Genomic DNA, 15,857 nt, shown 5'->3' on the forward strand with positions numbered 1-15,857 from the left:
CCCTGATCATTTGTAAGTATTTTGTCTGTCTCCCCCAGTAAATTGTACGCTCACGTCACTCTGTTTTGCAGCTCACAAGCACTTAGTGTACTTAGTACAGTGCATTGCACCAATTAGTGCTATTGGTTGAGTGCTTACTGTGTGCTTACTGTGTGCAGAGCACTGCTCTAAGCATTTGGGAAAGTACAGTCCAAGAGAATTAGCTGACTCATTCTGTGCCCATAATGAGTTTACAAGCAAGTGCGATATATAAATTATACAGTAAAAGAAATTATGTATATCACTGCTTGTCTCCCCCTCTAGTCTCTAAACTCTTTACGGACGGGGAACGTGCCCCCTTATTCTGTTGTACTCTCCCAAGCCTTTAGCACATAGTAAGTGCTATAAATACCATTGATTAATTGATTATAAGTGTTGTTCGGTTAGTAAATAACCATGCTACTGTTGTTATCTCCTCATCCATATTACTGAGGGAGTACAAAACTAGCCCGAGGTGTGATGGTTTGGGTCAACAGCCATTCATCACACTCAGTTCCATATCTTCCAATATATATGGTGAGTTTTTCTAATCAGCGCCAATACTGGTATTTATTTTGGGGAACATGTTGTTCTAAATCATGAAACTCATTACAGAAGAAGGGGATCTGTTTCATGTTTAGTAATCCGATTTCAGACATGACTAAGATGTTGCTAAATAATTTTCTTTCTTAACTAGGAAAGATTAAGAAATAACAAACGTCTGTTTAGCATGAATTCCATCCAAACCTCGAGCCCAGAAGCTTCTGGACATTATGTTGAAATGACTCCATTTTTAGACAAGATTATATCCTGTAGTGGTGCGGGGTGTTTTTTTCTAGTAGTCGAGAAGTCTTCTGGAGACTGCTTCCAAGAACGTGCGTGTCTTTGAGAGAGAATCGCTCACGCACATCTGCACGGTCTGTCCGTGGCAATATCGTAGGGCACCTTTTCTGATCCTTAGACAGCTCTGAAAAGATCAATCAGTGGCATTTATTGAGCGCCTGCTATGTGCAGAGCTCTGTACCAAGTGCTTGGGAGAGCACGGTACGAGAGAATTAGCAGACACGTTCCCTGGCCATAACGAGCTTGAGGGCCCCGAAAGAAAGGAAAGATATCCCCTAGGGCCGGAAGGGCATTCACTTGGATTGTTTTTGCGTTAGTGGTGCGGGTTTGCAGCGAATTATCCGTACTGTGTCAGCCAAATTGCCGTTCCCAGCAGCAGGCATGGCGACACAACCGGGAAGAAGAACCGGTGCAGTCTGTGGTTACGGGCAGACAACGCTGAGCCATAACACATTTAGTAAGCATTGCTGAATGTGAGGTGAGCTGGTATTTTTTTTTTTCGGCTCGAAAAATTCCGGGGAAATCAGAGCATGCCATAATGGCCCAATTTCTTGCAAAACTGACCTTTTCCTTATAGAGACCTTCGATCTCATGACCCACTCTCTTTATCCCGGGTTTGCTTGACCCATTTGAACTCCAGTCAACCAGTGGTATTGATTGAGCGCTTACTGTGTGCAGAGCACAATACTAAATGCTTGGGAGAGTGCAGTACTTTAGCGTTGTTAAACTGTGAGCCCGTCACTGGGCAAGGATTGCCTCTATCTGTTGCCGAATTGTCCATTCCAAGTGCTTAGTACAGTGCTCTGCACATAGTAAGCGCTCAGTAAATACTATTGAATGAATGAAAGTTGGTGGGCACAATCAACGTGGCTTAGCGGCAAGAGCCCGGGCTTGGGAGTCAGAGGACGTGGGTTGCAATCCCACCTCCACCACTTGTCTGCTGTGTGACCTTGGGCAGGCCACTTAACTTCTCTGAGCCTCAGTTCCCTCATCTGTAAAATGGGGATTGAGATTGTGAGCCCCACCTGGGACAACCTGATTACCTTGTATCTACCCCAGTGCTTAGTATCTACCCCAGTGCTTAGAACAGTGCTTGGCACACAATAAGCACTCAACAAATATGATTATTATTACTATTATAATTAATCCCTACCCACAAGGAGCTTATAGTCTAGAGGGGGAGACAGACGTGGAAATAAATTACAAACGGGAAATGGCAGGATATATAAAGTAGCTACGTGAGTGCTGAGAGGGAAGAGACTATCAAGGTCTTAAGGATTCAGATTCAAGTGCACAGGTGATGCAGAAGGAAGAGCAAGTAGGGATTATGAAGACTTAGGGGGCTTAGGCTTCTAGGAGGAGATGTGAGCAGGAGAAAATCTGCCCATCTAAGATCGTCTTTTTTAAAAATCATAGGGCTAGAACGGTCCTCCAGAACTCATGTAGTCATTTACTGTCTTTGTATGCATTTAAGTTATCACAGGAAGATATTACGGTTGTGATTGCTACCAAAGAAGCCAGGGTAGGCCTTGGCAGCCTTTCCGTTAGGGATTTGGTTTAACTGTTGTGAACGAAAAGCCGGCAAAAAAGTATTTGACTTAATCGGTTGTATTTATTGAACACTTACCGTGTGGAGATCACTGTCTTAACCACTTGGGAGAGTACAATATAACAGACTTGGTAGACGTGTTCCCAGCCCCCATCGAGCTTACGTCTACAGGAGCAGCATGGAGTGGAGTGACAGGGTCATGGGTTTTAATCCGGCTCTGCCACTTGTCTGCTGTGAGACCTTGGGCGCTCCTCTGGGCCTCAGTTACCTCATCTGTAAAATGGGGATGAAGACTGTGAGGACAGGGACTGCTCAATCCGATTTGCTTGTATCCACCCCAGCGCTTAGTTCAGTGCCTGGCACATAGTATGTGCTTAACAAATACCTTTAAAGAAGGAGACAGACATTAGTATAAGTAAATAAAAAAAGAATATGTGCCTAAGTGCTATGGGACAACTGTAGAAAGGCTGAATAAAGGGTGTGACACAGAAGGGAGTGGGAGAAGAGGAAATTAGAGTTTAGGGAAGGCCTCTTGGAGGAGATGTGCTTTTAATAAGGTTTTGAAGGTGGGGAGAGTGATTGTCTGATGGATGCGATGAGGCCAGAAGGGAGAGAAAGGCCAGTGGCAGGGTGCGGAAGAGGTCGGTGGCAAGATAACTGCGTTTGAGGAACAGTGAGTAGATTGTTGTAAGCGCTTAGTACAGTGCCCCGCACACAGTAAGCTCTCAATAAATACAGTTGAATGAATTAGAGGAGCTAAGTGTGCAGCAGGGTTACAGTAGGAGAGTAACGAGGTGAGGTAGGAGGGGGCAGAGCGAGTGCTTTAACGCCGATGTTAAGGGGTTTCTGTTCGATGCAGAGGCGGGTGGGCGTCCAGAGGAGATTCTTGAGTGGGGAAGCAGCGTGGCTTAGTGGAAAAGAGCCCGGGCTTCGGAGTCAGAGGTCATGAGTTCGACTCCCGGCTCTGCCATTTGTCAGCTGTGTGACTGTGGGCAAGTCACTTCACTTCTCTGTGCCTCAGTTCCCTCATCTGTAAAATGAGGATTAACTGTGAGCCTCGCGTGGGACAACCTGATTACCCTGTATCTCCCCCAGCGCTTAGAACGGTGCTCTGCACATAGTAAGCGCTTAACAGATACCAACATTATTATTATTATTAGACTGAACGTTTTTGCAGGAAAAAGATCCGGGCAGCAAAGTGAAGTGGCCTGGAGTCGGGAGAGACAGAACTCGGGGAAGTCAGTAAGGAGGCTGATAGAGTAACCAAGGAAGGATAGGATCAGTGCTTGGATTAACATGGTAACAGTTTGGAAGGAGAGCAAAGCATGGATTTTAACGATGTTGTGAAGGTTGAGCTGACAGGATTTGGTGACAGTAAATATGTGAGTTATATTCGGTTAAGAACTTGAATCTTAATTCTTATATTTAGAGAATATCTTGTTGACCGTGTTCTCTTTTTTTCCCCCTCTTAGGGCTTTGACCCACCACATCAAAGTGACACAAGAACTATTTACATAGCAAATCGATTTCCTCAGTACGGCCATTACATTCCACAGAAATTTGCAGATAACAGAATCATATCATCTAAGGTAAGGATTCGCATCTTTATCGTTCAAAATATGTCACTTAAGTGCAGTGTACCTTAGCGAAGGGGTTTTACTGTGTGGTCTTAGGAGGTCTACTTTTGCTGGCCTAAAGTTGATCTTTTGGCTGTGAATGTAGGAGTGGGGAAAGGGATTGCTGATGACAGAATAATTATCTAGAAAACCGTTCGGAATGCAGCTCATACCATCGGATTGTCTTTAAATTGTCTCTGAGGTAAAAATGAATTGACAAAGTGCAATCTTTTATCTAAGTCCCTGCCCAGTTGATCTCCCCTCTATAAACTGGCCAAATTGACAGAGTGAGCTCTCAGATATTGAAAATGATCAGAACTGAGCTGTCTTCTGATAACTGAGCGATAGGTGACCTAGGATGGCATGCAAGGAGGCCTCTTGATTCCACTCCAGGATGAAAAAAGGACCCCCTCCGTTTAGAGCCCTGGACTCTGAAGGGGTGGGCTAAGAACCCATTGCAATTCATAGTTGAGATCGCTGGGCAAGGAAAGAATGTTTGGGACCAAATTTTGATCCCATCCAGTGTCCTAAATAGACCTAGGCATCCTCCTTCCCACTCAACCTTGCTTTTCCCTTTTTTTAATTCTCTCTCCCATTCTCTCTTTCTCTCCTTCCCTGCTGTTTTCTCTCCCCCATCTCTTTTCTCTCCCCCGTCTCTTTTCTCTCCCCCGTCTCTTTTCTCTCCCCCGTCTCTTTTCTCTCCCCCGTCTCTTTTCTCTCCCCCGTCTCTTTTCTCTCCCCCGTCTCTTTCCTCTCCCCCGTCTCTTTTCTCTCCCCCGTCTCTTTTCTCTCCCCCCTCTCTTTCCTCTCCCCCGTCTCTTTTCTCTCCCCCGTCTCTTTTCTCTCCCCCCTCTCTTTCCTCTCCCCCCTCTCTTTCCTCTCCCCCGTCTCTTTTCTCTCCCCCGTCTCTTTTCTCTCCCCCCTCTTTCCTCTCCCCCGTCTCTTTTCTCTCCCCCCTCTCTTTTCTGTCCCCGCTCTTTCTTTTTCTCTCCCTTCCCACTCTTTTATTCCCATCTTTTTCACTACCGTCCCCTTCTTTTTGCAGGCATTCTACTATTTCCCCAATCAATCAGTTACATTTATTGAGCACTTACTGTGTTCAGGGCTGTGCGAGAAGCAGCATGGCTCAGTGGAAAGAGCACGGGCTTAGGAGTCATAGGTCATGGGTTCTAATTCCGGCTCCGCCACCCATCAGCTGGATGACTTTGGGCAAGTCAGTTAACTTCTCGGTGTCTGTTACCTAATCTGTAAAATGGGGATTAAGACCGTGAGCCTCACGTGGGACAACGTGATTACCGTGTACCCGAGCGCTTAGAACAGTGCTCAGCACATAGTAAACGCTTAACAAATACCAGCATTATTATTATTACTGGGAGAGTGTAGCCCAACGGTATAACAGAGACCTTCCCTGTCCTTAATGAGTGTACAGCCCCTTTTTCTTTCTCTTCCTTCTTCACTCTACAACGCTGTATTCTGTCAGATTTTGTGTACCGGTCCACCACTTGTCTGCTGTGTGACGTTAGGCAAGTCACTTCACTTCTCTGGGCCTCAGTTACCTCATCTTTAAAATGGGCATTGAGACTGGGAGCCCTGTGTGGGGCCGGGGCTGTGTCCTACCTGATTTTCCCATATCCACCCCAGTGCTTAGTACAGTGCCTGGCATGCAGTAAGTGCATAATACCACAATTATATCCCTTTCCCCCTTCCCTGGCCGTCCCGTCCTCTCGCACCCATCTTGGTGTTTTTCTTGTGAACCCGCTATTCAGTCCACTTTCTATCACTCATGGTTGATCCTCTCAGCCGCCCTAATCCCGCCTCTGCTACTTGTCTGCTGTGTGACCTTGGTGAGTCTCTGTGCCTCAGTTAAATCATCTGAAAGTGGGGATTAAGACTGGGAACCCCATGTGGGACAGGGACTGTGTCTAACCTGATTAGCTCGTGCCTGCCGCAGTGCCTGGTACAGAGTAAGCGCTTAACGGATACCATTAAAAAAAAAAAGACGGCAAAGAGAAAGTTAAGCATCAGACCTGAGCATTAACAGACAAGTTCAAATGACCTTCCATTCCTTCCAGTTGGCCCGTTCTCCGCAGACATTAATAAGCTCCATTGCTTACAGTGTTTCAGTGGACCTGAGTGCACATTTTTGCCTCTACGCTCCAACTCTCTTCTTGAGGGAAAAGTGCAATGGAACACTGTAGACCCCTTTTATTACTCGTTCAAGCCAGTTCTTTCATTCATTCGTAATTATTGAGCGCTTACTGTGTGCAGAGCACTGTACTAAGCCTTTGGAAAGTACAATTCAGCAACAAAGAGAGACAATCCCTGCCCACAATGGGCTCACAGTGTAAAAGGGGGGAGACAGACATCAAAACAAGTAAACAGGCAGCAGTAGCACCTCTTGGAGGAGAAGCAACTCCTCCCCCCGATTCCTTCCAGACGATAAGGTCCTTGTGGGTTACCAGCTCTTGTATTGTACTCTTCCAAGGGATTAGTAGTGCTCTGCACACAGTGACCACTCAGTAAATACCACTGAATCCAGAGTCCATAAATTTGAATCTAAAAGTGTACACTGAATTTGTTTTCCCAACTGTAAGTGCAGTTTGAATGATAATTTCTAGTGTAATCAATGAATGGTGTTTATTAGCACTTACTGCAGAGTACTGCACTTAAACACCTGGGAGAGTACAGCACAGCGGCGTTGGTAGGCACGTTCTTGGCCCAAAATGAGTTTACAATCTAGAGAAGTCACGGTAGTTGCCGAAAGATATCGGCATCCGCGGTGCCGCCTTTTAATTCTGAGCGCCGGGACTTATCGTGGGAGGGGCTCCCAGGGGTTGGGAATTAAAATATCAAAATAGCGCTCAGAAAACAACCCCAGAAGGGTCTGGGAGAAGGAAAAACAGTGACACCGACACAGTGGGGAGATGGGAAGGCGATTGGGGCCAGGCAGACAGCCCGTTCTTGGGGAGCACCTGTCCTCAGAGAGCCCGTTGTTGGGGAGCACCTGTCCTCGCAGGGCCCGTTCCATCTGTCGTCCGTCACCTCCAGGCAACTCGTCAGGCTTGCTGGGCGGGCTGCAGCTGGCACAGATAACCTTCTGGTTCCACCCTACGGCCAGGCTGCCGTGCCAGGGCAGGGCCAAGGCTGATTCCAGTTCACCCTCGAGGCCCTGTCCAACTCGAGTCGGTCAGTCAGTCAGTCAGTCGTATTTATTGAGCGCTTACTGTGTGCAGAGCACTGAACTCAATTGAGAGTACAGCAGAACAATAAACGGACACATTCTCGGCCCACAATGAGCTCACAGTCTAGAGGAGGCACTGCATAGTGTATAGAGCATGCGTGGGCCTGGGAGTCAGAAGGTCGTGGGTTCTGATCCCAGCTCTGCCACTTGTCTGCTGGGTGGCCTTGGGCAAGTCAATTCATTTCTACGTGCCTCAGTTACCTCATCTGCAAATCGAGGATTAAGACTGTGAGCCTTATGCGGGACAGGGATTGCGTCCAACCCGATTTGCTTGTATCCACCCCAGCTCTTAGTACAGTGCCTGGCACAAAGTGAGCGCTTAACAAATACCATTATTATTAGGCAGCATGGCTTAGTGGAAAGAGCAGGGGCTTGGGAGTCAGAGGTCGTGGGTTCTAATCCCAGCGCGGCCACTTGGCTGCTGTGTGACGTTGGGCTTCTCTGTGCTTCTCTGTGCTTCAGTTCCCTCATCTGTAAAATGGAGATTGACTGTGATCTCCAGGTGGGACAACCTGGTTACCTTGTTTGTACCTCATTGCTTAGAACAGTGCTTGTCACATAGTAAGCGCTTAACAAATACCATTATTATCATTAGAGAGGGAGACAGACATTAATATAAATAAATTGGGGGTATATGCATAATAATAATGTTGAATTATAACATAAACACATTAACATGTTCAAACATGATAAACATGAGTGCTGTGGGTCTGGGGAAGGGGCAAATAAAGGGAGCCAATCCAAGTGCAAGATGATGGCGGTTGTGGGCTGGGAATATGTCTGTTTATTGTCGTATTGTACTTTCCCGAGCACAGAGTATAGCGTTCTGCACACAGTAAGTGTGATTGATTGAATGAATGAAAGAAGGGAGTGGGAGAAGAGGGCTTAGTCCGGGAAGGCCCTTTGGAGGAGATGTGTTTTTAATAGGTTTTTGAAGGTGGGGATCGTCTGTCGGCTCTGAAGAGGGAGAATGTTCCGGGCCAGAGGCAGGACGCGGACGAGAGGTCGGTGGTGAGATAGACGAGATGGAGGAAGAGTGAGTGGGTTGACATTAGAGGAGTGAAGTGTGCAGGCTGGGTTGTAGTAGGAGAGCAGTGAAGTAAAGTAGGAGGGGGCAAGGTGGTTGAGTGCTTTAAAACTGATGGAAAGGAGTTTCTCTTTGATTCGGGGGAGGGTGGACAATTACTAGAGGTTCTTGGGAATTAGGACTGACTGTTTTGTGGAAAAATCTAGGCAGCAGAGTGAGGTATGGAGCGGAGTGGGGAGAGTCAGGAGGCAGGGAGGGCAGCGATGAGTCTGATGCAGTAATCGAGGCGCCTTAAGGTAGGTGCTTGGATTAATGTGGTAGTTTGGAGAACAAAGGATGGATTTTAGTGATCTTGCGAAGGTAGAGTCAACAGGATTTGGTGACAGATTGAATATGTGACTATATGGGTTGAATGAAAGAGATGAGTTGAGGATAACACGAAGGTTATGGGCTTGGTGGAACCGTCGGTAGGGATGGGAAAGTCAGGGAGGGGACAGAGTTTGGGTGGGAATGTGAGTTTTGTTTTGGACATCTTAAGTTTGGGGTTGTGGAGGGACATTCAAAGAGATGTCCTGAAGGCAGGAGGAAATGCATTCAGTCATATTTATTGAGCACTTACTGTGTGCAGAGCACTGTACTAAGCGCTTGGGAAAGTAGGATACAGCAATAAGCAGTGACATTCCCTGCCCACAACGAGCTCACGGTCTAGAGGGGAGACAGGCATTAATACAAATAAACAAAATTACAAATATGTACATAAGTGCTTTGGTGCTGGGAGTAGGGAAGAGCAAAGAGGAAAATAAAGTGACAGATATAATAATGTTGGTATTTGTTAAGTGCTTACTATGTGTAGAGCACTGTAATAAGCGCTGGGGTAGATACAGGGTAATCAGGTTGTCCCACGTGAGGCTCACAGGTTTCATCCCCATTTTACAGATGAGGTAACTGAGTCACAGGGAAGTGAAGTGACTTGGCCACAGTCACACAGCTGACAAGTGGCAGAGCCGGGAGTCGAACCCATGACCGCTGACTCCGAAGCCCGGGCTCTTTCCGCTGAGCCACGCTACTGTCCCAAGCATTCGGTACCGTGCTCTGCACACGGTAACTCTCAATAAATAGGATAGCAGGGATTCGAACCCATGGCCTCTGACTCCCAAGCCCGGGCTCTTTCCACTGAGCCATGCTGCTTCTCTATGTACATAAGTGTAAATATGTACATAAATGCATTGGGGCTGGGATGGGGAAAGAGCAAAGAGAGCAAGTCAGGGTGATGCAGAAGAGAGTGGGAGATGAGGAAAAGTGGGCCTTAGTCTGGGAAGTCTCTTGGAAGAGATGTGCCTTTAATAAGGCTTTGAAACCGGGGAACCGGGGAGAGTAATTGTCAGATTAGAGGAGGGAGGGTGATCCAGGCCAGAGACAGGACGTGGGCCAGGGGTCGGCAGCGAGACAGGTGAGATTGAGGCACAGTGAGAAGGTTAGCACTAGGAGTGCGTATTGCGCGGCCTGGGTTGGAGAAGGAGAGGTGTGAGGTAGGAGGGAGTAAGCTGACGGAGTGCTTGCTATAAAAGCCAATGGAGAGAAGTTTCTGTTTGATAGGGAGGTGGATGGGCAACGATTGGAGGTTTTTGTGGACCAGGGTGACGTGTCCAGGCCGTTTTTGTTCTGTAAAAATGATCCGGGCAGCAGAGTAAAGTATAGCCTGGAGCGGGGAGAGGCAGGAGTTTGGGAGGTAGCAAGGAGGCTGATGCAGTAACCCAGGTGGGATAAGATGAATAATTGTAGACTGTGAGCCCATTGTTGGGCAGGGATTGTCTTTATCTATTGCCGAATTGTACATTCCAAGCTCTTATTACAGCGCTCAGCACACAGTAAGGGCTCAATAAATCTGTTTGAATGAATAAATGAATATGGATGGAGAGGAAAAGGTGGATTTTAGCGAAGTTATGAAGGTGAGACCGGCAGGATTTGGTGATGGATTGAATATGTGGGTTGAATGTGAGAGAGGAGTCTAGGGTAACGCCGAGGTTACAGACTTGTGAGTCAGGAAGGATGGTGGCCAGAATACAGTGATGGTAAAGTCACGGGGCGGGACAGGGTTTGGGTTTGTGGGATGTAATTGTTTCTATGTATGTAGCATTTTACTAAGCACAGAGTTTGGGTTTGTGGGATGTAATTGTTTCTATGTATTTAGCACTGTACTGAGCCCTGGGATATATACGAGAAAATCGGCTTGAACAGTCTGTTTCCCAAATGGGGCTCACAGTCTGATTTGGGGAAGAACAGGTATTTCATTCCCACTTTACAGATGAAGCAACTGAGGCACTAAGAAGTTAAGTGCTATGCCCAAGGTCACGCAGCAGTCAAGCATGGGCAGGGATTGTCTTGCTCTCTTACTGAATTGCACTAAGTGCTTAGTACGGTGCTCTGCACACAATAAGCGCTCAACAATTATGATTGAATGAATGAAGTAGCAAGAGCCAGGATTAGAATTCAGGTCCTCTGACTCCCAGATCCGTGCTCTTTATACTAGACCATGCTGCTCCTTTTCCTCTTTTGTTAATTCAAACCAGAGTAATTGTAAAGATAAATTCTGCAGCCTCCGTCGTACCTCATGATTTCTCTTGAGAATTGGTGCTCATTCAGCCTAACCTTTATTCTTCACCGATTACCTAAAATACTTCCACTTCATAGATTTCTTGGGTTTTAGAACCACCACTTCTAATTAGTCGGTCTCACTTGGCCATGCACAATTCCATATCATCTTTCAAGCCATTTGTATTCTTGGAGCAGCTTTTCAGTTAACGTAGTCGTCACTTCCCCTTTGTTGGAGAAAAATTTGAAACCCATTAATTCCCTCTGTGAGTCATTCCAACTATTGATCAGTAGCCACTTGCCATAATGTTTATCTGTATTTACTTGGCTGTGCAGTTCTGAACCTCACGAGTGCTTTTGAGTTGTAATTTAGTGAAAATTAAATGCATGGAGAATCCATAAGATTATTATGGATTGATGAATAATTGAAAATGTTGCGTATTTATTTATGAGCTTGTTGAAAGAGATTTCGGGCTGTCCTTTTCTGGATTGCTGATTAATTGGTTTTAACAATTTCAAAATGTAAAATTTTAACAATTCATTCATTGTTTTTTCTCTTTTGCAGTATACTGTGTGGAATTTTGTTCCCAAAAATTTGTTTGAACAGTTCAGAAGAGTAGCAAATTTTTATTTTCTTATTATATTTTTGGTTCAGGTAAGTGTTATATGCTATATCATGAGTTGTAGTGAATATTTACTGAAATTTTGTATGTTGAAGGGGAAAATGCCTCATTTCCGTTAGCTTGCTCTACTGGCAGAATTGTCAGTACTTCACGTGGAGTCAGGTACAGATAGGTTCATGCAGTCGTATTTATTGAGCGCTTACTGTGTGCGGCGCACTGTACTAAGCGTTTGGAAAGTGCAATTCGGCAACAGAGACAATCCCTATCAACGATCCAAAATAAATTTCAGGTGAAAAAGCGTGGACACTGAATATAAGGATAGAGAGGGGTGTGAATTCCTTAGGGAGTAGGTGATGTGGCAGTACCGAAATAGCAGTTGGGAGGAAACATATGATTGGGAAGATGAAAGATTAATCAGGGAAGACCTCCTGGAGTTAGGATTTCAGAAGGGCTTTGAAAACGGGGAGAGCAGAGGTAGGCCAGATCATACACAATAAATGATAGCGTGGAAATGATAACGGTGGCCCATTCCTTTCCACGTCCAACAGATGCTCGTGACCATTGGACAAGGAATCCTCTCCTGCTGACTTACCTTGCGCTACTGTCTCACAACACTCCATTTCCCTCCATTCTTCCTAAGCCATCCTACTCCTTGTGCCTCATTCATGTTCAGTCAGTCTATACTTCACTCTGCTGCCTGCATTATCTTGCTACAGAAACGTTCTGGGCATGTCACACCCCCTGCTTTGAAAATCTCCAGTGTGGTTGCCTGTCGACCTCTGTATCAAGCAAAAACTCCTCACAGTTGGCTTCTAAGCTCTCCATCGCCTTGCCCCCTCCCACCTCACCTCCCTTCTCTCCTTCATCCCGGCCCGCATACTCCACTCCTCTGCTGCTAACCTTCTCACTGTGCTTCAATCTCACCTATCCTGCCGTCTACCTCTGGCCTGGAACGCCATCCGTCCTTACAATAAGTAAGACAATCTTACTCTCCCCCCCAGCCCCCTTCAGTGCCCTACTGAAGGCTCACCTCCTCCAAGAGGTCTTCCCGGACTAAGCCCCCCTTTTCCTCAGCTCTCCCTCCCCTCGACTCGCTCCCTTTCGCTCGATCCCCCTCCCTACCCCACAGCACTTGTGTATATATGTATATATCTGTAATTCTATTTATTTATATTAATGTCTCTTTACTTGTTTTGATGTGTATATGTCTATAATTCTATTTATGTTGATGCCTGTTCACTTGTTTTGATGAGAAGCAGCGTGGCTCAGTGGAAAGAGCCTGGGCTTGGGAGCCAGAGGTCATGGGTTCGACTCCCGGCTCTGCCACTTGTCAGCTGTGTGACTGTGGGCGAGTCACTTCACTTCTCTGTGCCTCAGTTCCCTCATCTGTAAAATGGGGATGAAGACTGTGAGCCTCACGTGGGACAACCTGATTACCCTGTATCTCCCCCAGCGCTTAGAACAGTGCTCTGCACATAGTAAGCGCTTAACAAATACCAACATTATTATGTCTGCCTCCCCCCTTCTAAACTGTAAGGCCGGTGTGGGCAGGGATTGTCTCTCTTTATTGCTGAATTGTACTTTCCAAGCTCTTACTACAGTGCTCTGCACACAGTAAGTGCTCAATAAATACGGTTGAATGAATGAATGTGGCTTGCTCAAACCTTCCCTTCTGCAGCGTGGCTCGGTGGAAAGAACCCAGGCTTGGGAGTCAGAGGTCATGGGTTCTAATCCCGGCTCCGCCGCTTGTCAGCTGGGTGACTTTGGGCAAGTCACTTCACTTCTCTGGGCCTCAGTTACCTCAGCTGTAAAATGGGGATTAAGACTGTGAACCCCATGTGGGACAACCTGATTACCTTGTAATCCCCCAGCACTTAGAACAGTGCTTGGCACATAGTAAGCGCTTAACGAATGCCATCGTTATTAGAATTCCCTCCCACTTCACATCTGGCAGACCTCTGCTCTCCCCATCTCCAAAGCCCTTCTGAAATCCTATCTCCAGGAGGTCTTTCCTGATTAATCTTTCATCTTCCTATCATATGTTTCCTTCCAACTGCTACTTCAGTACTTCCACATCAGCTCCTCCCTGAGGAATTCACACGGCGCTCTATCTTTATACTCATTGTCCACGCTTTCTCACCTGAAATTTATTTTAGTATCTGTTACTTTGTTAAACTGTGAACTCCTTGTGTACGTTATACCCTCCTATTTCCCCCCCTCCTGTAATCAGAGGTATTTATTGAGTGTACAGTTCAAGTTGGTAGACACATTCCTCTAGACTGTAAGCATGTTACAGTCTCGAGAAATGTATTTTAATGTCTCTCCTGCTCTAGACTGTTAGCTCCTTGTGGGGAGGGATTACGCTTATCAACGGTAGTGTATTGTACTCTCCCAAGCACGTAGTACAGCGCTCAGTAAGTACCATGGTTGGATTCACTGAGGGCAAGGATGATGTGTCGAATTTTATTGTCCTCTCCCAAGTACTCTGCAGATAGTAAGTGCTCGTTAAATTTGATATTTATTAACCAAACATTCTGGCTTTCTGGTCTCCACCAAGTGTCCAGAGTTGCTTTAAAAAAATAATTGTTTCTAGGCAACCAAGAGTATTAGCCTACTCTCTCTAGGTTTTTTTGGTGCAGGAGGGCACCTCTAAATAATTTTAGGGAAATGGAAACATCACTGATTAGGGGCATGCTGGCAGTTTTGATTCAGTCCAAGTATGTGACCTGGTTTTTAATTTTTTACATATTTTCTTTTATGTCTTTCATTTGTGACACATAGTCTTTTGGTAAATTTGAAATCATTTTTGTCCAAATACACTGCTAATTTGAGTTGAGAGCTCTTCAAATCACGAAAAGAAAACTTATTTTTGTGTAGCGCGAGTATAATTTTTGGTATGCTTTGACACAGCATCATGTTGTCAAATTGATAGCTTTAAAAAAATAAAGTGTAACTTATTTTACCACCTTGTTTTAAATCCATTTTAATCCTTCTGACTAGAATTTTCTTACCCAGACCGGCATCGATATACTTGATTAAGTATATGGTCAACTTCTAATTAATTTTTATTCCAGTGTTTTTCTTTTTGAAAGGTGGGGCAGTTTTGAAATTCAGAAGCTAATAATGATGGCACTTGTTAAGGGCTTATTATGTGCAAAGCACTGGGAGGATACAAGGTGATCAGCTTGTCCCACTTGAGGCTTACAGTTTTAATCCCCATTTTACAGATGAGGTAACTGAAGCACAGAGAAGTAAAGTGACTTGTCCAAAGTCACACAGCTGACAAGTGGCAGAGCTGGCATTTGAACCCATGACCTCTGACTCCCAGACCTGTGCTCTTTCCCCTGAGCCACGAGATGTGTTGTATTAGTTCAGAGTTGGGCACAATCATCTTCTGTTGATTGACAAGTAGCACGAAAGACTTTATTGAGATAAAACCGTTGTTTGACTTTTGCAACAGTAATAATAATAATGGTGATGTTTAATTGCATAGTATGTGCCAAGCAGTGTACCGAAGACTGGGGAAAACATAGAATTAGGCACCGTCCCTGTTCCACGTGGGGCTCTCAGTCTTAAGCAGGAGAGACAATAGGTAGTATTGCATCCCCATTTTGCAGATGGGACAAGAGAGGTAACTTGCTTAAGATCCCACAACAGGGCTGGGGCAGGGCCAGAATTATAACCCAGGTCCCCTGACTTCCAAACCTGTTCCCTTTCCACTAGACCGTGCTGCTTCAGTAATAGCAAAAGGGTTTTTTTTCCCCCTAGAATCAGATACTGTCCTTATCAAGGGCTGTTAAGGGCATTCAGGGAAAGGTCAAGTCCACACTCCGTGCCCGAGTCTGGAGGCCGGGACAAAAAAGACTTGGTTGAGTTTGGGTTAGGTTTGGACCCATCCCCTTTATTTTTCTCTCTCCTTTCCCTGCCCCTAGGTCCTTTGACCTTCCTTCCTTTTTCGAACTTGGAAGGCCTCCGCACATGGCTATGGTCCCAATGGCCTTGCTTATGGAACTGTTCCTGTGGTGAACAGCATCCTTTTGGGGAGTGAGGATGAAGGCCCTTTTTTTTTAAAAAAAAAAAAAAAAGGTATTTAAGCGCTTTCTATGTGCCAGCCACTGTACTAAGCTCTGGGTTGGATGCAAGCAAATCAGTTGGACACAATCCCTGTTTACAGTTTGAATCCCCATTTTACAGATGAGGTCACTGAGGCCCAGAGAAGTTAAGTAACTTGCCCAGGGTCTCCCAGCAGACACGTGGCAGAGTCGGGATTAGAACCCACATCCGTCCGACTCCCAAGCCCGCGCTCTGTGGACTAGCCCACTCTGGTTTTGGGCTCCCCTCGGAGCAG

At 45.9% G+C, this 15,857-nt stretch overlaps 1 protein-coding gene across 5 annotated transcripts in view; it reads left to right on the plus strand.

The window, feature by feature from the left end:
* The window catches only part of ATP11B (ATPase phospholipid transporting 11B (putative)), a 146,921-nt gene that overhangs the window by 48,616 nt on the left and 82,448 nt on the right, over positions 1-15,857 (plus strand). For all 5 annotated transcript variants that reach the window (XM_029073628.1, XM_029073637.1, XM_029073620.1 and 2 more), the window contains exons 2-3: positions 3,883-3,999; positions 11,452-11,541. In XM_029073628.1, the coding sequence (XP_028929461.1) occupies positions 3,883-3,999; positions 11,452-11,541 (207 nt within the window). The remainder of the gene's footprint in view (positions 1-3,882; positions 4,000-11,451; positions 11,542-15,857) is intronic.

The sequence above is a fragment of the Ornithorhynchus anatinus genome, chromosome 1 (genome assembly GCF_004115215.2).
Source record: "Ornithorhynchus anatinus isolate Pmale09 chromosome 1, mOrnAna1.pri.v4, whole genome shotgun sequence".
Classification (NCBI taxonomy): Eukaryota; Metazoa; Chordata; class Mammalia; order Monotremata; family Ornithorhynchidae; genus Ornithorhynchus; species Ornithorhynchus anatinus.